Below are 27,882 nucleotides of genomic sequence, written 5' to 3' on the forward strand. Positions count from 1 at the left end.
TAATTGGAAGGAAGGTGGGACATACACAGAGTTTCAAATGAAGAAAATAAGTCTACTGAGAAACACAAATGAAGAGATAAACTGTGGCAGAAGGCTATTTTGGGAATCTAAGTAGAGAGCATATGTGAATACCTCATTTTTTTTTGCAAATTTTCTGTTCAATATTTATTTAAAAAGAAACAAAAGTGTATGCATGTGAGCACAGTGCCCACAGAGAGAAAAGGGCAGCGGATTCTCCTGGAGTGGGAGTTCCAGATGGATATGAGCTGCCTGATGGGTAATGGGCACCAAGCACACGCCCTTGGCCAGAACAGCAAGTGCTGTGAACCGCTAAGCTACCTCCCAACCCCTCAAGATGAGAAGCTTTGAGAAATAACACGTCTATTGCATACAATTTTCCAACGGAGAAAGAAATCAGTTGGAATCCCACCACGTGGGGCTACTGTAAACTGTCCCTGTCTCTGCTCTTCTTTATGTCTCTACAGAAAAAAAAAAGAGCCGGGCGGTGGTGGCGCACGCCTTTAATCCCAGCACTCGGGAGGCAGAGGCAGGCGGATCTCTGTGAGTTCGAGGCCAGCCTGGTCTACAAAGGGAGTTCCAGGACAGGCTCCAAAGCTACAGAGAAACCCTGTCTCGAAAAACCAAAAAAAAAAAAAAAAAAAAAAAAAAAAAAAAAAAAAAAAAAAAGAAAAAAGAAACAGAAAACTGGACACTAACAACTGACTTCCTTGACATAACTGGCCATTTATTTTCCCAGGGGTCTTAGAGTGCCTGGAATATAGGACTTCCCTGTGGGGGTGGGGTTGGTACTCAGAAGGGAACGATAAAGAGGATGTTGGGGGATGGGGTTGGGATGATGGAGACCTTAAAGCATGATGTCAACAGCAGTGCAGGTGTCAGGTGATCCCACAGTTATTGTTAGTGTCTGGGTGACCCTTCAGAAACACGCCCTGTCTTGGTCATGCAGACTCTTCCCACAGAAGGGGACCGTACCAGCTATTTTTTCTCATTGCTGTAACCAAATACCTGAGGGGAAAGGGAGGAAGGATTTGTTTTGGCTTACAGTTTGAGGGGATACAATCCATCAAGGTGTGGAAGGCGTGGCAGCCGGAACAGAAAGCAATTGGTCACATTGCCTCTACAGCCAGGAAACAGAAGGAGGTAAATACTGGCGCTCAGCTCACTTCCCGCCCCCTTTTATTCCATTTAGGTTGCAGTCCCTTGGATGGTGCCACCTGCATTTGTGATGGGTCTTTCCCTCAAGTCTTTTCCTCTGCAACACTCCCACAGACACACCCAGAGGTGCGCTCAGTCTCCTCAGTGTGGTTGACACTGTAAATCCATCTCAGAGAGACCCAGGGTGAGGCAGCTCCTTGACCAAGAGCAAGTAGGGGACAAGTCAACACTCTTGGCAACCGGGCAGGGCACTGCCGGGACCTTCCTCCACAGGGAGAGATTAGAGGACTGCACCCCACACACAACTGGAGGCAGAGCATGACTGTCACCTAATTTTGCATCCAAGTTCAAAGCTCCTAACACTACAGCACACCTCCACCACTCAGAAAGCATGACACACAGAGACAGTGAAGACTCAGCTCTCCTCGTATTCATACAGTGACTCGGACATTTTTAGCTAACAGTGTAGAGCATTTCTGGCCTTGGTAGACCATGGCATTAAAGGTTCTGAAATAAGACCCAACCCAACCAGCCAAGGTCAGCCAACTGTCCTGCCCCATGTCCCTAGTCACTCTCAATGTTACCACACTTCTGTTTTCCTCTCTCCACATAAATGAATGTCCTGGCAGTCAGCTGTCCAGGGTGAGACTCACGCAGACAAACTGAAAGTAAAGAATAGCACTTGCATTTCCCAGGGAACAAAATTCTCAGCTTTGTCAAAACCCCAGAAAAGCTCATCATGGAAGTTACTGAGATGCTAACATCCTTTAAGACAATCTTCTTAAAACAGCACTTTGTTATTTGTGCTATATAATCATCACAAGGTTGTGAGCTCTTAACTCAAAACATCCCTTTAGGACTTATAAGAGAATTATCTGATATTGTATCTAGTAGTAAGAATGGACCTGAGAATTATAAAATACTACACCAGCTTCTGTCTACAATCTGGTCTGAACAGGCCCTTTATCTGTAAACAAGCTTTTACCCATGACTTTAAAAAATACACCACAACACCCAGTGAGTGCTCACTGTTCCCAGAGGTCTCGACACTTGGTGTGTGTCCTGGGAATTCCCTCTAGTTCCCACCAGGCTCTCCCGGCCTCCCTAAGAAGTTAGTCGCCTCCTGATTAGCTTTGTGAGCCTCATGACTAATCTGTAATCCAGTTAGCTTTCGTCTGTAACAGCATGGTAGCAATTTAAACCCTGAATCATAAGAGTTGTCTGGGGAATTTGTTAAAATGGGGACTCTGAAGGTTCAAGGCTTTTGGAGGCAAAGCTAAATAAATGTGTAACCAAATGCGTCTATCTGCAATTCTGTTGATAGCTAGTTCCAGCACAAACCAACTGCATTTCCAACAACCAACAAGGGTTTATGGCCATAAAATACCAGCAGAAGAGTGATATTTGGAGCTTTGAGATGGTTCAGGTGGTAAATCATCTGTCACACCACATGCCTGATAACCTGGATGAAGGGTGCACATCGGTAACCCAGCACTCCTTCATCAAGATGGGTAACAGAGGCAGGGGAGTGGCCAGAGGCTTGCTGGCTGGCTACCAGCTAGCTTTCAGTACACACAGCAGCAGAAGCCTGGAGAAATACTGCATCGACAAGGTGGAAGAGAAACAATTCCCAGAGTCACCCTCTGCCCTTCACATGCTCACACATGCACACAAACACACACACACACACACGCACACATACACACACACTCACACATACACACACATGCACACACATAAATATACTTATTCTCATACACTCATATACACATACACATACTTGCATACACACACACACACTTACACAAAAATACCCAATTGTTGGAATTTTCCAAGACTGTGTGTATATTGTCGATCCATGCAAGTAGAAACAGACTGGATTTTGCAGCAGGGATCCGTATGTACATATGTACATACGTACATTCGTACATACGGACATATGTACACGTCCATGTGAATGGTAACAGCACAGATGCAAGGAACAGAAGCTCAGTTTGGGAAATTTGTATGATCTCGCGATTGCTGCAACGTGAAATCAAAAATCTACAGATGGGTTTGCAAGTTATCCCAAAGATACAGACCAAGCATGGCAGTACACATCTGTGATCCCTGTGCAGGAGGCGCAGAGGCAGGAGGATTGCCGCAAGTTTGACACCAACCTGCTCTACCAGGGCTGCACAGTGAGATCTTGTTTCAAAATACAATGACAAACAGATAACTTCAAACAAACACACCAGAGAAGCAATTTCCAACTTGAATTGCATTTCTTTTCTCCAGGATGATTGCCTCTTCTCTGTCGTAAAAACGCCCGTGGCTCAGTTCAGGTGTAAGGACGGGGCCCCCATTGCACAGCCCTCTCTGCCTGTTCTTCTTCATCTGTCCTACAACCAAACACCATGGCGTCCGTCCCATCATGTTTACCTCTCCATCACTGCCTTTCCACGCCGAATGGGTCATTTGCTTCTTGAGACAGGGACCCAGGCTGGCCTCTGACTTTGTATGAAGTTGAGAGTGAGTCTCATCTTCTGGTTCTCCTGTCCCACCTCCTAAGAGCTAGGATTATACACACCACCACCGCACGTGGTTTTACGTGGTGCTAAGGACTAAAGCCAGGGCTTTACCAACTGAGCCAGTCCCCCGCCTTTACCAACCCACTCCAGTTACAATTCTACCAGGCTTGCACAGCTCAGTTAAAAACTTATCATGTTAAAAATTACCTGTGATTAGGGATAAAACAAATAACTTCCCTACCTCACTCAGAATTCTTTTGATTGTAAACAACAGAACTAGATCTGGCTGGTTTAAGCAGAAAAATAAAATGGACTTGCATGTGTGCACACACACACACAAATTCCAAACATCTCAATTCTTTGCATAAATTTTCTTAAAATTCTCAGAGACATCTGACATAATACACTAGCACCTCATGTGTGTGTGTGTGTGCATGCATGTGTGTATGTGCATGTATGTATGCATGTATATGTGCGTGTGTGTGCATGTGTGTGTATGTATGTGTTTGTGAGTGTGTGTGTGCATATGTGTGCATATGCGAGTGTGTGTGTGTGTGCGTGTGCCTGAGCATGTCTGCACGCAAGCATGTATGTGTTCATGATTACATTCATGAGTGTACGTGCCTGCGCATGCTGCCTTGCGGAAAGGCAGGGGCAGTGTCAGAGGGCCTTAGTATCCATCTTTGCTAAGAAAAGATGGATCTTTCAAAGGTTGTCAGGAGAAAGATGATGAACATTGAGAAAATCAAGATATGCCCGTTACGGCCCTGGAGCCCCAGCCCACAGAGCCGGTAGATCCTGTGTTGATCACTTTTTCTGTGATCCAACTGAATATTATATAATAACAAAATCCTTTAAAAACACTGAATGGCATCTTTTGAAAATAAGCTAACCACTATAACATAAGAACATGTAAAATTTATTAGAGAGGGAGAGAGCCGGCATCAGCAACTTCTGGGTCTTTAGGACGGTAACAAGTCCTCCGCTTCCAGATTCAGGAAAGGCGCCATCATCTCCCGGAGCTCCCACATGGTGCGGCGCCCCAGCACACTGGGCAGCACCCTTTCGAAGAGAAATGTGGCGTCCACGAACAGTATATAACACGACAGACCAGTGATGGTGACCACGTAGACCATGACGAAGAGCTTCAATGCCTGCTTCCTACAGCAAAGAAGACACATGCGTTCAGATGCATTGAAGGAGCAGACCGGCCTTTCCCTCCGCTCCACCCTGGGGCGGGGATGGGGGGGGTCTCTGACCTATGACCGCAATCTGTAAAAGGAGGAAGCCGCGCATGCGCCCACACGACCTCGTTTGGTCACTTTTGCTCTTTGTGTTAATGTACCCTTTCTGGATACAGTTGGAGCCGCATTCGTCTGTTTGATACTATAGGATCGCTGATTTTGATTGACTTTTAAAGATGTATTAATTTTCTACCGTCTGTAGTATTTATTTTAAATGGTGCATGGTCACCAAACATGTGACATCGTACGCAGTGGCATATAAAATTATTCTGTACACTGCACACTAGAGTGGGTATGAAACAGCTTCTTACTGTGTTCACTGTGTCCCGATTTGCATTCCTCTAATGGACAATACCACTGCATGTGTCTTCATGTGCATTCCTCTAATGGACAATACCACTGCATATGTCTTCATGTGCATTCCTCTAATGGACAATACCACTGCATATGTCTTCATGTGCATTCCTCTAATGGACAATACCACTGCATGTCTTCATGTGCATTCCTCTAATGGACAATACCACTGCATATGTCTTCATGTGGTTGCCGGCCAGCTGTGTACCTCCTCTGGCCAACTGTCTAAGTCCTTTACCTGTTTTTAAAATCTGGGTTGTATTTTTTTTTCCTGGCATTATAAAAGTTCTTTATATGCCATGGATACTAAATCCTTAATTCTCACAATTCTGGAAAAGTTATATATACATATACACATCTTATTTATTATTATTATTATTATTAAAAACTTCCACCTCCTCCCATTTCCCTCCCCCATTCCCCCACTTCCTCTCCCTCTCCAGTCCAAAGAGTAGTCAGGGTTCCCTGCCCTGTGGGAAGTCCAAGGTCCTCCCCCCTCCATCCAGGTCTAGGAAGGTGAGCATCCAAACAGACTAGGTTCCCATAAAGCCAGTACATGCAGTAGGATCAAAACCCAGTGTCATTGTCCTTGGCTTCTCAGTCAGCCCCCATTGTCAGCCATGTTCAGAGAGTCCTGTTTGATCACATGCTCCATCAGTCCCAGTTCAGCTGGCCTTGGTGAGTTCCCATTAGATCAGCCCCAATGTCTCAGTGGGTGGGTGCATCCCTAGCGGTCCTGACTTCCTTGCTCATGTTCTCCCTCCTTATGCTCCTCATTTGGACCTTGGGAGCTCAGTCCAGTGCTCAGTGAGGTAACCCAGACCCAAAAAAATGAATATGGTATGTACTCACTCCTAAGTGGATTCTAGCCATAAATAAAGGACATTGAGCCTATAATTCATGATCCTAGAGAAGCTAAATAAGAAGGTGAACCTAAAGAAAAGCATATAGTTATCCTCCTGGATATTGGAAGTAGACAAGATTGCCAGGCAAAAATTGGGAACTTGGGGGTGGGGGTGGGGTGGGGGTAAAGGGAGATGGGGAGAGAAAAGTGAGAAGGGGAGGATGGGGAGAGCTTGGGGGAATGGGAGGGTTGGGATGGAGGAAGGGTAGATATGGGAGCAGGGAAGTATATATCTTAATTAAAGGAGCCATTTTAGGGTTGCCAAGAGACTTGACTCTAGAGGGGTTCCCAGGTGTCCAAGGAGATGTCCCCAGCTAGTTCCTTGGGCAGCTGACAAGAGGGAGCCTGAAATGGCCCTATCCTATTGCCATACTGATGAATATCTTGCATATCACCATAGAACCTTCATCTGGCGATGGATGGAGATAGAGACAGAGACCTACATATACACATCTATATGTAGATGTATGATGTAGGATTCCCCTCTGTATGCTGTGAATATCATTGGTTAAAAAAGAAAACTGCTTTGGACCTATAGCAGGGCAGAATAGAGCTAGGCAGGGAAAACTAAACTGAATGCTCGGAAAAAGAAGGCAGAGTTAGAGAGAAGCTATGTGGCCCCACCAGAGACAGACACCGGAACTTGACCTGGTAAGCCACAGCCTCGTGGCAATACACAGATTAATGGAGATGGGTTAAATTAATATGTAAGAGCTAGCCAGTAAGAAGCTAGAGCTAATAGGCCAAGCAGTGATTTAATTAATACAGTTTCTGTGGTTATTTTGGGTCTGATCTGCCAGGCAGTCGGGAAACAAACAAGCGACCTTCTACAATGAATTAGTGTGCCAATGTGGTCAACTAAATCCACGTAAAACCTGAGAAAGCTTAAAAAGTAATTCTAGACACAAAAGAAAACAATTAATCATTTGATCAGATGGGCTCTGTTTGCTAGAAGCAAGCTGAAACACGATTCTTTTAAGAGAAGGTTTCCTGACTCAGCGATAGCAAAAAAAAAAAAAAAAAAAAAAAAGCTGCACAGTTTCAAAATGGCAGCTTCCTGGTTCACCAGAACAAGCAGCTCTGACTCTTTCAGGTGGTCCAGCTACAGAGCATTTAAATGGGGTTTGTGAGCAGAGTGCTACCACTTGCTTAATGGCACCACAGACCTGCTGCGACCCGACCCTGGATCTGGGGTGGAGAGAATGACTCTCAGACGCAGTGAACAGACCTCCTCTGACATGTTGGGCTGGGTAGAGCCAAAAGGCCAAGCATCCCTAGTCATTGTAACACCGCTTAACTTTTTAAGAGGCACTTCTGGTCAGAAAAAGATTAAATATATGCAATAAAGACAGATTCAGATTAAAATAAAAAAAAAACCTCTAAATGAGACATGCTGTGTTTAAGAAATGTATGTAGGTTTGGGAGAGAGAAAAAAGTATATAGTTATAAAAGAAAGTAAATGGTCTAAAAAAAAACAAAGTCTTTAAAGGGACAGAGAACAGACAGTCATAGATTAAAGGAGTAAAGATAATAAGATAAATATTAAACTTGTAGAAAAAGTAATAAAGAAATATAAGCCACGTAAAGATGGAATATACACACAGAGTCTGGATTATGTATATCATTGTGTTTTCTTTGAATTTTTTGACTGTTAAAGAGCTATGCAATGAGAGACATTTCATTGTATGTTCAACCATCATAAAGGTATCTTGATTCCAAAATTTGAGTCTAAGGATACATTGCTTGGAAAAGAGGTTCTTCTTTTGTTTCCACAGAAGATGAAAACCTGTGAATTAATTACAGACTAATGTGGTTTGATGAACCAAAACCCCTGAAACATTGCTGTGAACACCTCCAAAAATACTTCACCCAACAAAAAACAGGAAGCAGTTTGGAGAGAAATATGCCCAAATTCCTAAATATTGTATATAAATGTTTGCTTACATTTAAAGAGGGGTATGCTATAGAGATTTGCATTGGTATGGATCTTGGTTTATTGATACAAACTTAAGGTCAATTTTGTTATATGTATTTCTGCTCTTGTTTAAGGTATTGTGTTTGTGCAGCTCATTTAAAAATGCAATGTGTAATTAAGAAATACAGTTAATAGACAGCCATCTATAATAGTCAAGTTTGTAGTCATGTTAGTTAGGTTTTCTAGATGTAAAGAGATGTATTTCAACTAGATAGGTATTCTTCAAGTCTTTCAAAGACTACAGAATATGGCATTTAAAATGTTTTAAGAAATTAAGACTTCTCATGACAATGAGATATGTCTGCTCCTGGCAGCATCAATTACTTCAAGAGGATGATGGGCATTGAAGAGGCTCCTCATGGGGTTTATTAGACATTTGGGCAAGAACTGTTTTTGCCTGGGCTGCTTGATGTCATGCTGTATACTGGACATGTAGGACCCACAGAGAGATGACTGCTGAACTTGCCTAAAGGTGAGACAGTCCTTCAGGGTTCTTGTTTCATGAAAGAGTATGCCAGACATTCTGCAGGACACACTGACAATAGAGGCGGAACCAGGTTTCTTTACAACAGCTCTGCGTTGTGTCTGTCTTAACACCAACCTTCACGCACAGCAGCAGCTTCGGTGGTGAATTTTCCCTTTCCAGCCCCCAATCACAGCCTTCATGGCTACGGTTGAGCCCTTCACTGACATTCCTCTCTGGTTGCTTCCCATAGCCAAAAAAGAGACCCGACAACCCAGGGTTGGTCCTCCTGTGCACAAGCTGTGCGGTAGATTGGATTTGGGGCCCAGAGTCCCTTGGATTTTTCTTTCTCCTTTTTCTTTTCTTTTCTTTTCTTTTCTTTTCTTTTCTTTCCTTTTCTTTTCTTTTGGATCACGTATAAGTTACCGCTCAGAGCGACCTCTAGCCTCTGGCTTCTGAGTCGCCTGAACCGGAGCCAGAGAGGCTTTAACACCCCACCTGTAGAAAAGAGATGTCTTCCTGTAGGCTTTGCGGTGTGTTGCCGCCATTTCACACCCAGCCTATATAGAGAGGATGCTCTTCTATAGGCCCTGCGGTGTTTTCACGGGTTTTCATGTTTTCAGCTATGGTGTATACCCTCAAACTATCAGTCACCCGCCTGTAAATACTACGCTGGTATCCCGCCGGTTCTGCTTTTCCTTAAACTGTCCCTGACACCACTACTGCTCCCAACAAGATCGGTCGGATCCAGGAGGGAGCTGTTTTCAATTCCAGCCTTTGCTCCCTGCCGTGACTTGTGGTGCAGCAGCTCAGGAACAGGATGGATCACGCCTCTAGGTTTCTTTTGTTAAAACTCCCATGGCTCAAAAAATAGTGGCTTTTTCATTCAACATGTGACTGCCACCATTTTAACTGGGGTCAGGTGACCTCACCGCCATCTTAACTGATGACCAGGTCGGGTGACCAAGTCCCACCATCTTTACTGAGGTATTCCTTTCCTGGTCCCCTTGTGCTGACTCTGTTGCATGTGTGCTTTGTGCAGTGGCATGCCTTTGGTAGGGTCCACCAAAGCATCCTCCTCACCCAATTCCTGTTCACTCTGTGTGTGTATACATACATGGAACTTAAATGCACCTATGTTTACTGTTAAATGCTATAATTGTATGCTCATTGTATCTTGTCCCAGACTACAAAGCAATAAGTCTCATGTTTTAAACTGGTATGTACTTTTAAGTCTCTTACAAAAATATTTTATATTTAATCCAACCCTGCTTTACCTGTTGAGAGCCAGTACAGTAAAGCTCGGACCCAGTTCTCCAGGCAGATTCTATACTGTAGTTACCCCTGATAAACAGCCCTCATCTGCTCAGAGATCTGGAGAATATGGCATTTAAATATTTAACTATTAGAAACTTTTTTTTCTTTTTTTTTGGATTTTTCGAGACAGGGTTTCTCCGTAGCTTTTGGTTCCTGTCCTGGAACTAGCTCTTGTAGACTAGGCTGGCCTCGAACTCACAGAGATCCGCCTGCCTCTGCCTCCCGAGTGCTGGGATTAAAGGCGTGCGCCACCACCGCCCGGCTTAGAAAATTTTCATAACAAAAAGAAACAGGTTGGCTCCTAGCAGCAGCACTCTATTTCCTCCAAAGACAGAAGACAAATGGGCACACAACAATGTCCATCTGCAATTTCCTTCAATTGCCAAGCGCTGACCACTGGGAAAAACCGCCTTTCATCTAAACTGAAGATCTCCAGACGTGGACAGAATCGTTGGAATCAACAGCCTAGCTACTCAGGTCAAGGTAGGTTTGTCTTCCTACAGATTTCTTGGCCCACAGGATCTTCTAGAGCCTGACAAGCCCCGTGCTAAACAGCAAACAGCAAATACGACTTTCAGCAACCATGGAGGACCCTGAGGAGGGGCTCTAGGTGCCAACCAAGTAAGTTCTCTGTCGTTTTAAAATCAATAACTCAAGTAAAATTTTATCCTTCTCAAAGATCTCTGATGCAGTTTGACAGCTGAGAGGTTTTGTCAGTTTAAAAGGACAGCCTCAGCAAACAAATTTCATTAAAATACAAGTTGTTAAGGTGTGCACCTGCAAGTTATAAATCTGTGAGGACAAGTGCACGCTATCAAAATTATTTCTCGCTCTGCCTTCCATAGTCTTAAAGATACTTTTCATTATGCAAAAAATATCTGCTACAGTCATTCTAATATAAACTTCTGCTTTCACACACAAAAAAAGTTCTTGTGAGTTCCAGGGAGCTGAATTAAAGGATCCACCTTAAACAGGTCAGATACACCCCTTCTCAATTCCCTGGTGCTAAAATTTTCTTTCCCTAAACTTAACTTTGTCCTTTGTTCTGCCAATACCTTAAACAGGTGTAAGAGACACCAGACATTTCCATACCACAAACACCATACAGGAGCAAAGAGACCAGCTACTTTAGGATGTGACCAGCACCCAGCTTTGTCAGCGCCCCCCCCCAAGATGGTGCCCACAAATAAACAGGAAGCAGTCTTGAGAATCTACTGTCCCAATTCCTTTAACCTATTGTGCCTAACCTCCTGCTTTTTTATTATAAAAAATGAGATAGGAATGTAATGGTCTGTCCTGTCCCTTTAAGAGACAAACCCCTCCCACTTTCTCCCCTATCCTCTGAGGCAAGCAGATCTTCCTTCTGCTTCCAGCCTGAGTTCTTTCCTTTTCCACCTCTCTCAGGAAGAGGCAGTTTCTGCCTCTCTCCCTTCTCCTCACTTCTCCCCCCTTCTGTTTCTTTTTCTCTCTCTGCTCGTCTCCCTTCTTCCCTTCCCTCCTTTCCCTTTCCCCTCCATAACCCACTAAATAATTCCCAATTTCTCTGCATGGGGTGCCTCTGTCTCTCACCCACCACAGCTACGGGTCCTTGTGGGACTGGGGCTGCCCTGCAGCTCCCTGCCTGGAACCCGATACCTTCGTGGCCTGCCATGGTCTCCTGCCCACTGCCCACTGCCACCACTCAGGGACCTGCAGCATTTTACTTTGACCATAATAGGTATCACACACATCTATACCCTTCAGAGAGGGCACCCACAACAGACCATGTTCAACTTGGTGAACGAGTGAGTTTTATTGGGGTTACTTACAGGAATATGGGTGAGGGGTTACCTACAGGAGCAGAAATGACTCAAGACAGCTGCATCAACCAATGCCCACCCCAGCACAGGGGACAGGTCACAAAGCTGGGAGCCTGAAGCCCATTGCACAGCCTTGCAGGCAGCTCAATAAGCTGGAGAGTGAGCTTTCTAGGTACCTGGATTGTTCTAAACCTCTTGCTCGCTCCTGGCTGGTTTCTGCCTCCTCCAGGCAGCTTTTCCGGTCTGAGTCTTTCTTGGAGTGCAACTTCCTTCCGTCTGAGGCTTGCGGGGTAAGGGGGGGGAGATATCTCTGAGTTTTTATTGTTTACCCTGGCAAAAAGGGGCCTGGTGAATCTCATCAGCTTCAGGGACTTCCTGAAGTTATTTTGAGTTGTTCACCTTCTTGCAGAAGGAGCTTCCTGCAGGATGGAATGTTTCCTTCTTGGAGGAAACTGTTACACCATCCAGGCTAGGTGACCCTGAGCTTCAGGGACATTCTCCTGTCTCTCCTCCCATCTTTCTGTGGGAATTCTGCATGCCACTGAAACTGGCATGTTCTGTGGGTTCTGAGGATCAAAAGACAGGTCCTCACGCTTCAGTGACAAGCGCTCCTACCCTCCCGTCTCTCTGGCCCCGATTCTTGACCATTTTCCCACCTGTTGACTCTGTGGAAGAGAATGTTTTCTGAGGTCATTACCATTCTTGCTGGCATCACCCCTTATCTGACATTTCCTGGGTGTGGTGTGTGTCCCAGAATGATAAAGACAAGATCCCGGTTTCATAGTTCACAGAGTATTAAGAAGACACAGAACTGAAACAATTGAGCTGCAGTATGATGTTGGAGCTGTGACCGGATGATGTGCAAGGTCCAGGGACAGAGGCTGTCACAACCAGACAACAGACGACTCAGAACTGAAAGGACACTGGCCCACTCGAGCACGTGGCTCTGGCAGGCCTCACCCTTTTCCCCATTCCTTCTGCCTTGCTAAAAACCACTAGCTTACATTCCTAAAGCTAACCGCCAAGGTCTATTCCCTTGTTTGGCCACTTCCTCATCCTGAGGCTGACAGCCAAAGTCCAGTGATCAAAAGCCCCCTTTGGTTCACCTAACGAACATGCCCAACTAAAACTGAACACCTCGTGTGCTAACTCAGGGTTTTCCCGTTTGCCCCTATAAACCACCATTTGTCTGTGAATCCCATCTGTCTCCCCTCTAACCAGTGGCAGTCCTTTGATCCTCAGGGACAAATAAACACCCCTGCCTGCTCCCCCTTGTCCTCTTCCCCTTCTCCCTCATCCTCTGTCTCCTGTACCACTGCATCCTCACCCATTCTAACACAGACCTCCCCTTTTCACCTCTTAAAAACAACCCCTGCACGGTCATTTGCTGCTGTTTTTCTTCCTGAGTCTGAAAGCGGCCACTTATCTTTTCTTCCCCACTTAATAAAGGATCTCTCTGTGAAAATGGGTGTTTGGGTGTGGTTTGTGCCTAATCTGGGGTCTGGGAGGAAGCCCCCACTGTGCAGGGGTCTCCTTCAAACACAACAACTGGAAATGGCTCCAGAAAGCAGGTTGCTGAGGGTTCTGTCTGAGTGGGTGACTGGAAATGAAGGGCAGGGGATCTTTTCTCGAAGAAAGGACTACTTCTCCAAGATGTTGTGTTGGCTCTAGAAGAGGATCCAAGGACTCCAGAACTGGGCGAGGATGGTGGTCCACACCTCTAATCCCAGCACTGAGCCCCAGACAATCTTGTCGAGACCATCCTGAGCTACATGGGGAGACCCTGCCTCAAAAGAGAAGATTTGACATTTTCCATGAGTATGTCTCCAGTATTGCATAAGGAAGAGGCTCCCCGGCATACACCCAGAGAACGCCATCTCCTGCCCCAGGGCTACCTGCATATCCACGTTTGTTGTTAGGCTAGTTACAGTCACAAGGAAACGGAGCCAACCTAGATGTCCATTGACAGATAAATGGGAAATGAAAGCGTGGTGCATATATACACTGTGGAATACTGTTCAGCTGTCAAGAAAAAAGAAATCACAAACTTTGCAGGAAAGTGGATGAACTGAGCATATATACCATTATTATGGTCAAGCAATCTTACAAAGAAAGGAAATGTTTTCTCTCTTCTGCAGATCCCAGCCTGCAATGCATACATGTTTATATGTAAGCATCAGCAAGTGTGGGGACCCTAGAGAGGGGTGGTGCCGGGTGTGAGGACCCTAGAGAAGGGCGGTGCCGGGTGGAAGGAAGGACAAATGGCAGGTCAAAGACAGGACTCGAGAGAAGCTACCAAGTTCATTTCTTTTCTGGTTTCGATTCAGTCATAGTGTTTTTCTTTTTTCTTTTTTTGTGGTAAGTGAATAAAAATGTAGTTGATGTGATGTGTGAAATCCTAAGCCCCCCAGCTTCAGAGCCTACAGCTTCAGAGGGCCCTCCCAACTGCACAGGAACTCACAGAGAGGCAACCCCAAGTCCCACAGCCTCAGAGGGCCCTCCTAACTACACAGGAACTCACAAAGAGGCAACTCTAAGCCTGACAGCCTCAGAGGGCCCTCCCAACTGCACAGGAACTTACAGAGAGGCAACCCCAAGTCCCACAGCTTCAGAGGGCCCTCCCAACTGCACAGGAACTCACTGAGACAAGATCTGGGACTGGGCAAGTGTTTGTTTGAACGGCTACCTTAATCTGGCTGTGTGAAAGTTTTGTCTGTGAATTCTTATCAATACAGTGATTTTAGTTTTTTAAAGGAAGGTAAGGAGGAGTGATCTTGTCAAGCAAACCAACACTGTCAAATCTGCTTCGTAAGTAGCTTCCTCCGGCGGAGGTGGTGACCAGAGCCTGTGAATTCCATTCTTTAGCATGTAGACAGAGAAGCTGGAGACATGACTCGGTGGACCTAGGTTCAGTCCCCAGCACCCACGAGATGGTTTGCAACATCCGTAACTCCAGTCCTAGGGATCCAGGACAATTCTGACCTCCCTAGGTGCCAGGCATGTGTATGGTGTATGCACACACATGCAAGCAAACACCCAAACACACAAACTAAAGCAAATAAACCGAAAAACTTTTAATTTTTGAAAAAAGAACATAGATAGATGTACTGGGGTGTTTCTCGGTGATAGAACTCTTGCCTAGCATATATGAGGTCCTAAGTTCTGTTCCCTGCACTGCACACATCTAAAAAGATTTGGAAAGGTGTTGTGTACAGGCAAAACATAAGTATTACATATAGGCAGGGTTATCTGAAGTAATCAGAAAGCTATCTATGCCTATATACTTTTCTTTTCTTCTTTCTTTTTGGTTTTTCAAGACAGGGTTACTCTGTGTTAACAGTTCTAGCTGTCCTGAAACTCGCTCTGTAGACCAGGCTGGCCTCAAACTCACAGAGATCTTCCTGCCTCTGCCTCAAGAGCGCTGGGATTAAAGGTGTGTGCCGCCACTGCTTGGCTTGCCTATATACTTCTTAATACAGTGGATGTATAGCTAAAACAAGAAAAATTCTATGACTTCAATTAACACACAAAATTTACAAAAGAAAATAACATGAATTATTCAACACTTGAAGATGTGTAGTGGGCCTTAGAATAGTTCATATGTTGAGAAGCTAGACACATACTCACACACGCAAACATGCACATGCAAGCACTCAAACATGCAGGCACACACACGTGCACCTGGTCTCGCTTTGTAGACCAGTCTGGCCTGGAACTCAGAGGTCTACCTGCCTCTGCCCCCGAAGTGCTGTGATTAACTCCTGATGACGTTGGATAAGCTCGTCCAGCCCGCGCCAGCCGCTGGTCTTACTCACCACACCGCACTGTAGGGAGAAGAGTGTGGTCCTGAAGGAGTCGGAGAAGCCTCGGGGAGCAGGGGCTCTGATTGCTCCGTATCCAAGTCTTCAGAGCTTTGGGAGTCTGTCTCCCTTCTCTGTGTATGGTACACCTCCAGCTTAGTGTTCAGGATGCTCATTTCCTTATAAAAGCTCTGGGAGGGAGGAGATTTAAAGAGCAATCAACTATCTTTCTTTAATAAAAAAAAAATTCTCATTGTCTCCCAGTCTCATCCAGTCTCACCCAGCAACAGAGGACATCTTTCTCTCCGTGACACCCCAGGTGGCCAATGGCAAGGCACACTCAGTGACTCACACGCAGTTGGGGGAGAGAGGGAAAACCCACGTGCTAACTTTTAACTACTGGAATGGCACCCCAGTGCTGGATCTGAGTATTCAGGCTGGCCATCCATGCCACACCTACGGTGGGTGCCCACCGGGCACTCTGCTAGGACACAGACTAGATAGGAGTGTGCAGTCAACTACAGGAGCATGTACAAGGCTTGTGAAATAAAACACACGACTATGTGTGCATTAGTGTGAGAGGCATGCTCAGGAGTGTGGCTGAGGCATGGTGGGGTCAGGACTGGGTACCCAGTGTACCCAGTGATGCTGATGAACCAGCATGCTGAGTAGGAGGGTGGTAGCCCATCTGTCTGGCCCACATTCAAGTTTCTCCCCACGTCTAAGGTGTCATGGATGAAACTCAAAGATGAACGCATGTCTCTGCATGCGAGAGACAGGAGAGGTCTGGGGAAGAGAAGTCACCTGCACTAAGTCTTGCAGAATGCAGAACGTGTGGACGTGGAGGAAAGCTCCAGATAACTAAGAGACGAGAAACAGAGGAGGAGGCAGAGACACCAGAAATCGGCAGGGTTCTTTTGGCCCAAGGCAGAAGCCTGAGGGGTGAAAACGAAGACCTGTGACCAGAGACCAGAATAAGGTGTAGTTTAGCCTCCTGGGAAAGAACTGCCAGGTTTAGCCGGAACCCAACTGAGCTGCTTGGATGGGTGGACTCGGGGCATCTCACCTCTATCCGTTCAATTAGTTTCTCTTTTAACTCGCGGGCTTCGTTGCAAGCGTCAACCTAAAAAGGATATTCACGGGTTTGAGAACACTGGCAAGCACTTCTTCCTGGTTTAGATAATACAATCTCTAGCTTTGTATCACATACAAAGTGACGGTGCTGAGATATTCGCGTTTGCTCAGTGACACAGCTCCCTTGAGAGTGGATTTCTGGGTCTGAGGATGCAGCGCAGTGGTGGGGTGCTCGCCTACCACGTCCAGGACCCTGCACTGGGTACTCAGCACCACAGAAGCGAATGAAAACGGAACAAACGTGAGGTGAACTGCTCACGAGTCAGATTATGAGCTGTGTATTGCAAGAAGAATAGCCAAGACCAACATGGGTGATGTTTCTGTCCTTTGTAACTATCAGTTCCCAGGATAGTGCTGCTTGCCTTTAATCCCAGCACACAGAGAGAGAGGCAGGCGAATCTCTGCAAATTCAAGGCCAGCCAGGGCTGATGTGGGATGTCCTTCTGTATTGCTTTTATTGGTTGATGAATAAAGCTGTTTCAGCCAATGGCTTATCAAAGTAAAGTTAGGCAGAAAATCTGAACAGAGAGAAAGAGAGAGAGAGAGAGTAGGTAGAGTCAGAGAGATTCTATGTAGCTGCCAATGGAGACAGACACCGCTGCAACCTTCACCTGTAAGCTACAGCCTCGTGGTGATACATAGATGAATAAAAATTGGTTAATTTAAGATGTAAGAGCTAGCTAGAAATATGCCTGAGTCATTGGTCAAACAGTGCTATAATTAATATAGTTTCTGTGTGATTATTCGGGTCTGAGCAGCTGGGAAATGGACGAGCAGTCTCCAGTTACACAGGGCTGTGTAGTGAGAGTCTGTTTAAAAAAAAAAATTGGCACTGAGAAGTTGGCTTGGTTGAAGCACTTGCCTTGCAAGCAAGAGGGTAAAAGCTCAGATGCCTGGAACCCACGTGGGAACTGCCTGAGAGGCAGGAGCAAACCGGTTAGCTAGACTAGCCATAACTAGAGCACTCTGGACCAGTGAGAGACCCCGTCTCAAAATGAAATGGAGAGCAATTGAAAAAAATGCCTGATATCAACTTCATGCCTCTTGCACACACACGCACACACACACACACTGGCACCAGCACATACACCTGTGTCCACACAAATATATAGGCACACAGCACACACATGCACGTCAAAATAAAAGTATAAGTTTACACAACAGCCTCTAGTCAGCCATTCTTTCTGCTAGTTACACCTTTTATTCCTCATAAAGATCTAGCACTGGAGAGAGGACTCAGCAGTGAAGGGCACAGGCTGCTCCTGCAGAGGAGCCGGGTTCCGTTCTCAGCACCGTCATGGTGGCTCCCAACTGTAACTCCAGTTCCAGAAAATCCAGTGCACTCTTCTGACCTCCATGGATACTGCATGTATGTGGTACATACACAGACCTACATGCTAGTAAAAAAAAATCATACATGTAATATTAAAAACAAAAACCTTGCACCAATATGGAAGCTGATGAAAGAGTAGGTAGGCTGCTGAGGAGATAAGGAAGTAATTCTGTAACGTAGGTAAACCTTCCTAAGGCATACATGTAAGAGCTCACCATATTAGCTTGAGATCTGGGCTCTGGCTCAGCAGCAGTTGGCAGAGAGAAGCTCTCTCCTGTTGACTTCCTACGTCTCTGGCAGGTTGTCTGGGAGAGACAACAGCTAGTCTTGATTCTTCAAGGCACACTGAGAGGAGCAGGCAGAGGCTTTCCATTCTTTCTTTCCTTAATTTTTCTCAGACAGGGTCTCACATATTCCAGGCTGGCCTCCAATTTGTTGTGCAGTCAAACATGAACTTGAATTCAGATCCTCTTGCCTTCGCCTCCCAAGCCGGGATTACAGGTGTGTGCCACCGGGCCTGGTTTATGAGGGGCTGGTGACTGAACCCTGGGCCCTATTGTGTCAGTCACCGAGCCTCGGTCCTACTTCCAGGACAGGTTTCTCAAGGCTCGGTTTCTCGTGGTAAACACTCACGCACAGCTCGGTGTCTCGTGGCAAACACTCACACACAGCTCGGTGTCTCGTGGCAAACACACACAGCTCAGTGTCTCATGGCAAACACTCACACACACCTCGGTGTCTCGTGGTAAACACACACCTCGGTGTCTCGTGGTAAACACTCACACACAGCTCGGTGTCTCGTGGCAAACACACACAGCTCAGTGTCTCATGGTAAACACTCACACACAGCTCGGTTTCTCGTGGCAAACACTCACACACACAGCTCAGTGTCTCGTGGCAAACACTCACACACAGCTCGGTTTCTCGTGGTAAACACTCACACACACAGCTCAGTGTCTCATGGTAAACACTCACACACAGCTCGGTTTCTCGTGGTAAACACACACAGCTCAGTGTCTCATGGTAAACACTCACACACAGCTCGGTTTCTCGTGGTAAACACACACAGCTCGGTGTCTCATGGTAAACACTCACACACAGCTCGGTTTCTCGTGGCAAACACTCACACACACAGCTCAGTGTCTCGTGGCAAACACTCACACACAGCTCGGTTTCTCGTGGTAAACATGCACGCACAGCTCAGTGTCTCGTGGTAAACACTCATGCACAATATCCCAACCATCCAAGGAAACAGAGCTAATAAAGTCAGACATCAGTCTCAAGCTACAGCAGTAACAGAAAATGACATCTCACTGGCACAGAAAATCATGGAGAAAAGTGACCTGTGAAAAACCAAGTCCTAGACAGGTGTGTCTGATGACAACATTATTCAGTGTGTAAATAAGTGTGACATTTAGAACACAGACACACAAAAGGTGTTTGTAGTGATTGTCTTTGAAGGAGCCAGGTTCTTGTTTTTGGTTTTGTTTGTTTGTTTGAGACAAGGTCTCTTTACCTAGCCCTGGCTGTCCTGTGACTCACTCTGTAGACCAGGCTGGCCGCGAGCTCATAGAGATCCGCCTGCCTTTGCCTCCCCCCCTAGTGCTGGGATTACAGGGAATCCAGCTAATTTTCATTTTCGTCTGGCTTAGTTTCATATTGTTGTAATTGCTAGAATAAGTATGTATTACTTTTGTTAGAAGAGAAAACATTTACATATGTTAGGTGATACTTCTGTGATGTTGATATGAATGGGAATGGGAGAGCAAAAGTGGATTTTTACATTTTTTTTCACTTTTTATCACATTTGCTCATTTGTAGCAGGTGGTACTCATGCCGCGGAACATGTCTTGGGGTCAGGGGACAATACATAGCAGCCTCTTCTCTCCTTTCACCATGCAGATTCCAGGGTCAAGCTCAAATCGAGAGGTTTGGCAGCAAGTCGCTCAACCACTGGGTTCTCTCTGGCCTGAGAGTGATGCTTTTTATCTGGAATTGTAGGTGAGTCACTTTGTCTGTGCAAGTGTGTTTGTATGTCTGCGTGTATGTGTCTGTGCATGTGTCTGTGTATGTATGTGTGTATCTGTGTGTATGCATGCATGTCTGTATGTATGCATGTGTGTATCTGTGTGTATGTATGTGTGTGCATATGTGTGTATGTGTATATCTGTGTCTGTGTGTCTATATCTATGTGTCTGTGTAGGTGTGTGTGTCTGTGTAGGTGTATTTATCTGTGTCTCTGTGTTTATATATGTGTGTGTCTCTGTCTGTGTTTGCATGTGTGTGTATCTGTGTATGTATACACATGTCTGTGTGTATACATATATGTGTGTCTGTGTGTATGCATGTGCATGTTTGTTTGTCTATGTTTATGTGTGTATATCTGTATGTTTATGTCAGTTTGTGTGTGTCTGTGTGTATATCTGTGTTTGTGTCTATGTGTCTGTGTCTGTGTAGGTGTGTGTATCTGTGTCGCTGTGTTTATGTGTGTATCTGTGTGATTATGCATATGTGTGCATCTGTGTACATATACACGTGTGTGTATACATGTATGTGTGTCTGTGTGTCTATGTCTGTGTGTATCTGTGTCTGTGTCTATGCCTGTGTGTCTGTGTATGTGTGTGTCTGTGTGTGTGCAGCTACATATTGGACCTAGATCGCTGACACATGTCTCACAGAAGTTCTCCTACTGAGCCACTTCATCTTGGTACCCCAGGATTTTTCCTCTGAAAACGAGCTTGTGACACGAAATCTCCTCCAGAGGCTAACTTCCGACGACCTTTCCTTTGGAGTTTAAAGTCTATGCTTTCAAGGGTGTTTTTCTTCCTCATTTATAAAGACGTCTCCTACCTGGGCCAGTTTGATGCTCACTTCTTTTAACTGCTTTCTAATTTCTATTATCTTCTCCTGGAACACAAGGTAGACAGCACACATTAGAAGGAATTGGAGTAAGACAATTAATTCTTAGGAGAAACACACGCATGGTCAACAAGCTTCCGATTTCATAGCTATTTTCCCCTCGTAATACGCTGATTTATAAAAGCCAGCATTGAGTCATGTCAGTAAGATACAATTGGTGGCTCAGGAGAGAGGACCCAGTGGTTAAAACCTGGCTGCTCTTTATTCCCGGCACCCTCACGGAGGCTCACATCTACACGGTGGCTCACATCTGCACAGTGGCTCACATCTACATGGTGGCTCACATCTACACAGCGGCTCACATCTACATGGCGACTCACATCTACACGGCGGCTCACATCTGCACAGCAGCTCACACCTGCCTGTAACAGGGGCCCCAGGGGATCTGATGCCCTCTTCGGGCCTCTGTGAGCGCCTGGGACACACATGCAGACAGGCAGACACATACACACAAAACTTTGTTAAAAGATATGATTGACCACACCCTCTGCAAGTGACCCCTCGCTAGGCATTGCGCTGGTCCAACAAGTAGCAGGAACACTGGTCATCCTGAGCTGTGGCAACTTCAGCAGTGCGTGGTCACATCTGGGGGTGTATGCTCACCCTCCTTTGGTACCACATTTGCTCATCACCAGGCCCCAAGTCACGTGGTCTATTAAGGGATTGCACTATCAAGTAGGTGAGGTTGGACTCCCCATCCTCTGCCAGGGACATTTCTTTACTGCCTCCTCCCTTCCCCCTTCAACTCCAGCAACTGCCTATCTTCCGTCTCCATGGTTTTGGATTTTTGTTAATAAATGGATTGTGAAGTCTGTGCCCATCTGAGCTGGCATCTTTCAAACAGCTGACTGTGTCTGAGGTCACACATGCTGCTAGGAGAATCAGGAATTTGTTCCTTTTTATTTCAGGGTGGTGTTCCCTTGTGCACACAAGATGATGGTTTATCTATCAACCAGTGGGCATCTGACCTGCTTCTGGGTCTTACGCTCATATGTGGCATGTGGCGGGCTTTGCGTTTAGCATGCACACAAAATTGCGTCGCTCCGGCAGAGTTTCATATAAGCGTGTAACACCTTATCCTTTCCTGTTTTCTTAAGCTCCCCCCTTAAAATACAAATCTCCCCAAGTGTGGGGGCTCACGGCTGTAAACACAGCCGTGGGCTGTAAACTGAAGCCGCTGGCTCGCTGAGAGTTCAAGGTCAAGGTGAGTGTGGAATATTCTTTTACACTGTGTGAGTAGATGTCGCTGTGATTGGCTTAGTAAAGAAGCTGACTGGCCGATAGCTGGGCAGGGTCAGGTTAGGCGGGAGAACCAGACTAAGGACACCGGGAAGAAGGGCGGAGTCAGAGGAATCGCCAGCCAGACATGACGGGGATACAGGAGGGGCAATATGAAAGAGAGATAACACCATGTGGCAGAATGTAGATTAATAGAAATGGGTTAATTTAAAATGTTAGCTGGTAACAAGCCTGAGCTATTGGTCAAGCATTTATAATTATTATTAAGTATCTGTGCACTTATTTTGGAGCCAGCGGTCAGGACAGGAAGACTCTGCCTACAGGTTACTCTACATAATGAGTTCCAGACCAACCTATGTTTAAGGGAAGAGTCTTGTCTCAAAATGTAGCTCAGCAGGTAAAAATATTTGCCACCAACCTGACTTAAATCCCTGGGCCCCACAAGGTAGAAAGAGAAAACCTGGCAAGTTGTCTCTAACCTTCATGTATGCACACACCTACATGCACACACCCACACATCCACACATGCACATGCATACACACATGCACAAATATACAATAAATACAATAAAAAATTTAAAAAAATAAATATCAAACAAAATTTAAAAACCCTTTCTCTGAAAGGAATCTCTGAGAACACAGAGATAAGGAAATAGGATGCTTTGGAGGTTTGGAAATAACACAAGAACACGTCAGGAAGTCATCAAAGGCCACACAGTCTGTTCTTGATCTCCAAGGACACAGCAAATTCCCATTTCCTAGATGTTTTCTCTGAACTGGCAGGGCTGGGATTCTGAGATTCCAACATGCAGGTCTCCTTACGACCTGTGTTCTCATGAGGGAATCAAGACAGAAGCTTAGGAGGAGGGAAGCCGGGCAGAGTCCAGGATTCTGAGCATCAAACAAGAGAAGCCGTGTCCCGAGGGAGAGGCTTGGCAGCCTGGCGAGGTTCTTCCTATCACAGAGCCACGTTTTCCCTCTGGCTATGATCTGTTTGGCACCCAAGGAGGGAGGTGGAGGCACCTGAACCCACCTTACCTCAATGTTTGCTTCCTGATCAGGGTCCTCCAGATGTTCAGACTGGTTTTCCAGGGTTATCACCTCATTTAACAGGCTACAAACAGATGAAGAAATGGACTAAGTCCTGTGGATTGAGAAAACAATCATCCAACATGGGAGACATTTCTGATCTGTCCAAAATGAAGCGCTAGTCTACATAGAAGGGCACAGAAAAGAGATGCCAACCTCTGCTTCTTGAGAGATGCTCTTAAAGGTTTTGAAAGAAAAGGCACAAGCTGGGAAAGAGGGTTGTTTCTCTCGTGCTGGGATTGTACCTGGGGACGTGTCGGGGGGAGGCACTGAGCTGAAGCCACAGTCTGGACAGTGGCACAGCACGTATCTAGGCTTTATCCAGACTATATCAAGAACCTCTAATTCAGGAACAAGTTTGGTGTGGTGGTGCACACCTAATCCCACTTGGGAGGTGGAGGTTGAAGGATCAGGAATGCCAAGCTAGTTTAGGCTGTGTAAGACACAATCTTAAACACAAGGGAAGAAGAAAATAATGAATTTTGTGATGGATCAAGGAATGTTCTCACCATGTTGGTTTCATAACTATTCGCATTTGTGAAACTCTCGGGACCTTACATTAAAAACATAATTGTCATGTAATACAATTATATTTTTTAAAAGAGAAAATGAGTAGTATTGGGATCTGGATACCTTTTAATGCTCTGGAGGATAAATGGTCCATCTGGACAGGGTGTGTATGAGCAGATGCTCTGTGATGGGTCAAGAGGAGAGAGCTAGGAACCTTTGTGCTAGGAAAGAGGTGGGAACATGGTAGGGACATTCAAGGCTTCAGACACTTGTTTCCAATAGGAGCTTCTGGTTGCCAATCATTGATTATGTGACAGTCTCACAATTGAACACTCACAATAAGCCAGTGATGAGGATAACTATTAGTAATTTTTTTATACATGAGGAAAGGCAAGCCCTTAAAAAGGTTGATTACCCACCCGATAAATAGGTCATCAGGAATCAAACCCAGTCTCTCTAATGCAGGGATAGCTCAGTTAGTGGAGGGCTTACCTGGCTTTCATCAAGCCCAGGGTTCAGATCCCAGCATGCTCAGGCTACGGCAGCACATTCCAAGCTGTGGGGCAATGCTCGTCTACTCTGTAAAGACTTGTCGCTTGCATTGCTTTAATAAAATGCTGATTGGCCAGTAGCCAGGTAGGAAGTATAGGTGGGGCAACCAGGACAGGAGAATTCTGGGAAAAGGAAAGGCTCAATCTGCAGTCCTCATCCAGACCCAGAGGAAGCAAGATGAGAATGCCTCGCCGATAAAAGGTACCAAGCCATGTGGCTGACACAGACAAGAATTATGGGCTAATTTAAGATATAAAGAGTTAATAAGAAGCCTGAGCTACTAGGCCAACCAGTTTATGATTAATGTAGACCTCTGTGTGTTTCTTTGGGACTGAACAGCTATGGAACTGGGCGGGAAAGAAACCTCTGTCAACAATTCCATATGAGGCAGAGGCAGGAGTATTAGTTCAAAATTATGCTCAGATACACAAAGAATTTGAGGTTAACCTGGGCTACTTGAGACCCTAAAGGGTACAGGAGAGATAGCTCAGTAATTAAAGTCCATACAGCTTCTGCAGAAGAACAACTTCATTTCTTGGCATCCACATGGCTGCTTATAGATGCCTATAACTCAAACTCCAGGGGATATGACACTTCTGGCCTCCTGGGCACCTGTACTTACATTCTTGTACTCAACTGCATGTACACACATAGGTAAAAATGATAAAAATAAGTTGAGAGAGAGAGCGAGAGCACCCACTGGGTGCCTGTGTGCATCCCTTTGATAAATAACTCAGTTTTAAATAAGAAGTGTGTAGGAGAAATCATTGAGAGAGACTCAGAGAGCTCTGGTATGAGCCTGCGATGTTGACTTCCAACCCCGAGGCTCTGCTTCCTGCCCCAGGCCTCACCGTTCTGAGCTCTACAGCCATGAGACATCCCGCTGCTTTCCTGCCAATCCCAGTGCCCAGCATTTACCTCTTTACTGTGCTTTCTGTGCTGTTTATCTTTTGTATGATGCCGTTGATCCTCCCCAGCCAGTCGACGTGGTCCGCGGCAAGCTCTTTCATTTCTACACCCATCTTTGCGTTCCAGCAGCTCAGCTTGAAGACCGAACTCTCTGGGGTCCTGAGGAAACAGAATCTTCATCACTGGAAGCTAGCACGTGGGAAACACTTCACACAGCTCTAAATGCTCTTCCTTGGACTGACAGGTTGATCTGTGTATGTGTTTCCTAGCACTGAAATGGTCGTCATTTATTTATCTGTGTAAACAGGTCTTTAAAAGTCTTAATAAAGCAAATAATCACACAAACGTATATATGTGTGTTACTGAGAATCAAACCCAGGACCTCATACAAAGTAAGCACTCTGCCATGGAGCTACATGCCCAGCCCTTAAAGTTTTATGTGGGGCTGGAGAATTGACCCAGTTGGTTTCAAGGGCTTGTTGCTCTTGCGTAGAACCAGGGTTTGGTTCCCAGCGCACACGTATGGTGGTTCACAACCATCCATAATTTTAGGATCAGAGGATCCAACAACCTCTTCTGACTCCCTCAGGCACACATGCAGTGTACATACATGCAGTGTACATACATGCAGCGTACATACATGCAATGTACATAAATGCGTGATGCAGCAAAGCATTCATATGCAGACTTTGGTTTGGTTTTGTGTTTTTTGAGACAAGGTTTCTGTGTATAGCTTTGGAGCCTGTCCTGGAACTTGCTCTGTAGACTAGGCTGATCTAGAACTCACAGAGATCTGCCTGCCTCTGCCTTCCTAGTGCTGGGATTAAAGGTGTGCACCACCACCACCTGGGTCATATGTAAACTTTAAAACAAATACTTTTATGCATTTTCCTCGATGCTAGGGATTGAGCCCAGGACCTCACACATGCTAAGAAAGGACTCTACCACTGAGCTATTGCCTCAGCCCTAAAAATTATATATATATATATGTATATATATATATATATATATATATATTTTAAATCTCCTTGTATGTAATGAATGTTAGATATTGGGTCAGGATAGTGGCAGGGAGGAGAGGAGACAACAGGTGGTGACACACACAGCCTTAATGACAGCCTTTTAATTATGATTGAATGATTTTCATATATAAACAGTTATCTGAGACTTTTGAGATGCGTGTCAAATCTAAGCTCCAAATCCAAGGACACTCAGAAGACCTGACGGCTGTGCCAGCATCTTCAGCCCAGGGCTGGCTGACTCTTCCGTCTTGCTGGTCAGGGCCAGCCAGTCCCCATGCACGTGGACATAGTTCAACAGGCTCTCTCTGAATTCCTTACTAGACTTCACTGTCACGCCCCCACCCCACCCCCCATTGCTCAGCTCTCCCTACCGAGGTGTGTCAAAGCTTACGATGCAGGGCAGCTCTTCTCCAAACACTGTGACAGTGACCCTTGAGGATCTTCACAAGCAAGCGTGACTTTTTGCTCATCTTGACTGCTCGATGGATCCTGGCTGTGCTTAAATTCCTGCTGCAATCCCTCCTGCATGAGATGATGAGGTATGAACAAATGGTAACAGTGAAAGATCCTGGCTCCTGCAGCCCTACCTGACACAGCCTGTCTGAAGCCCCGCCTTCCCGGGGGCGTGGATGAGATGGGGGCCGCCTTCCCGGGGGCGTGGATGAGATGGGGGCCGCCTTCCCGGGGGCGTGGATGAGATAGCGAGATAGCGAGAGAAAGTCCTCTGTCAGGCTCTGCAGGCTTTTCAGTACCACCCTCTCAAGAAATGTTTTCAGGGTGAAACAGTAGAAACACACCCAGTCGTGAACCCCGAAACTTGACTCAAATAACACAGCTCCTCTGGTCTCTTCAAAAACTCAACACCAGACAGGCAAGGGTGCACTTCCATACCATGGCCCTCAGGAGGCTGGGAGACTACCAGGAGTACCAGTCTGGCTTACACTGTAAGTCCTGGGCCTGTCTGGCCACATAGTGAGTTATAGCCAGCCTGGGCAACATCACAAGAACACAGCAAAACTAAACAAACGGTGGGGGCCTCAATATCACAAAAAGGCAAAGTACAAACGTTTCAGATTAAGACAGTCCACTGAGCTATGAAAACTGAGTGTGTGGCAGATAGATCTTGTTCCAATGGTAGTTAAAAGAGAAGGTTCAGCTCCCAGCTCACAACCACCTGAGACTCCAGTCCCAGGGAGTGTGACACCCTCTACTGGCCTCTGAGGGCACCAGGAGCATACATGGTGCACAGACACACATGCAGGGAAAACACTTGTACACATAAAACACGTGGATAAATCCTTGAAAATGACGGCGCTCTGAAAACATTTGAGGCTTAGTCGAGAGCTGGGGTACTGGGAGAACGAGAGCATTAGACTCCTTTATGTGTTAAACTGCTGATCTCTCCGGATGTGATGACAGTATTTTGGAAACGTAGAAGAAAATCTTTATTTTTAGAGAGGCTTTCTGAAGGCGACAGGGACAAACTGTTATGTTTGTCCTACTTTTAAATGTCTTAGTAAAGTGCATCTATTTATCCACACAAAGACAGAGGAGATGCCGTAAAAGCCCAACTGTTTAAGGAGCAGCTGTAAGAACATGGCTGAGCAGTGTTTCGTGTGTCTACGATCTCCTG

At 45.7% G+C, this 27,882-nt stretch overlaps 1 protein-coding gene across 1 annotated transcript in view; it reads right to left on the reverse strand.

Annotated features, from left to right (window-relative positions):
- Nucleotides 1–4,621: 4,621 nt before the first annotated feature.
- The window catches only part of Smco2 (single-pass membrane protein with coiled-coil domains 2), a 29,815-nt gene continuing 6,554 nt past the window's right edge, over nt 4,622–27,882 (reverse strand). Inside the window, exons 3-9 of the mRNA XM_057789606.1 lie at nt 26,644–26,771; nt 25,237–25,383; nt 23,206–23,281; nt 20,860–20,916; nt 16,609–16,665; nt 15,558–15,733; nt 4,622–4,847 (exon numbers count right to left, since the gene is read on the reverse strand). Of these exons, the coding sequence (XP_057645589.1) occupies nt 4,649–4,847; nt 15,558–15,733; nt 16,609–16,665; nt 20,860–20,916; nt 23,206–23,281; nt 25,237–25,383; nt 26,644–26,771 (840 nt within the window). The 3' untranslated portion in view covers nt 4,622–4,648. The remainder of the gene's footprint in view (nt 4,848–15,557; nt 15,734–16,608; nt 16,666–20,859; nt 20,917–23,205; nt 23,282–25,236; nt 25,384–26,643; nt 26,772–27,882) is intronic.

This window comes from Chionomys nivalis, chromosome 1 (assembly GCF_950005125.1).
Source record: "Chionomys nivalis chromosome 1, mChiNiv1.1, whole genome shotgun sequence".
In the NCBI taxonomy this organism is placed as follows: domain Eukaryota; kingdom Metazoa; phylum Chordata; class Mammalia; order Rodentia; family Cricetidae; genus Chionomys; species Chionomys nivalis.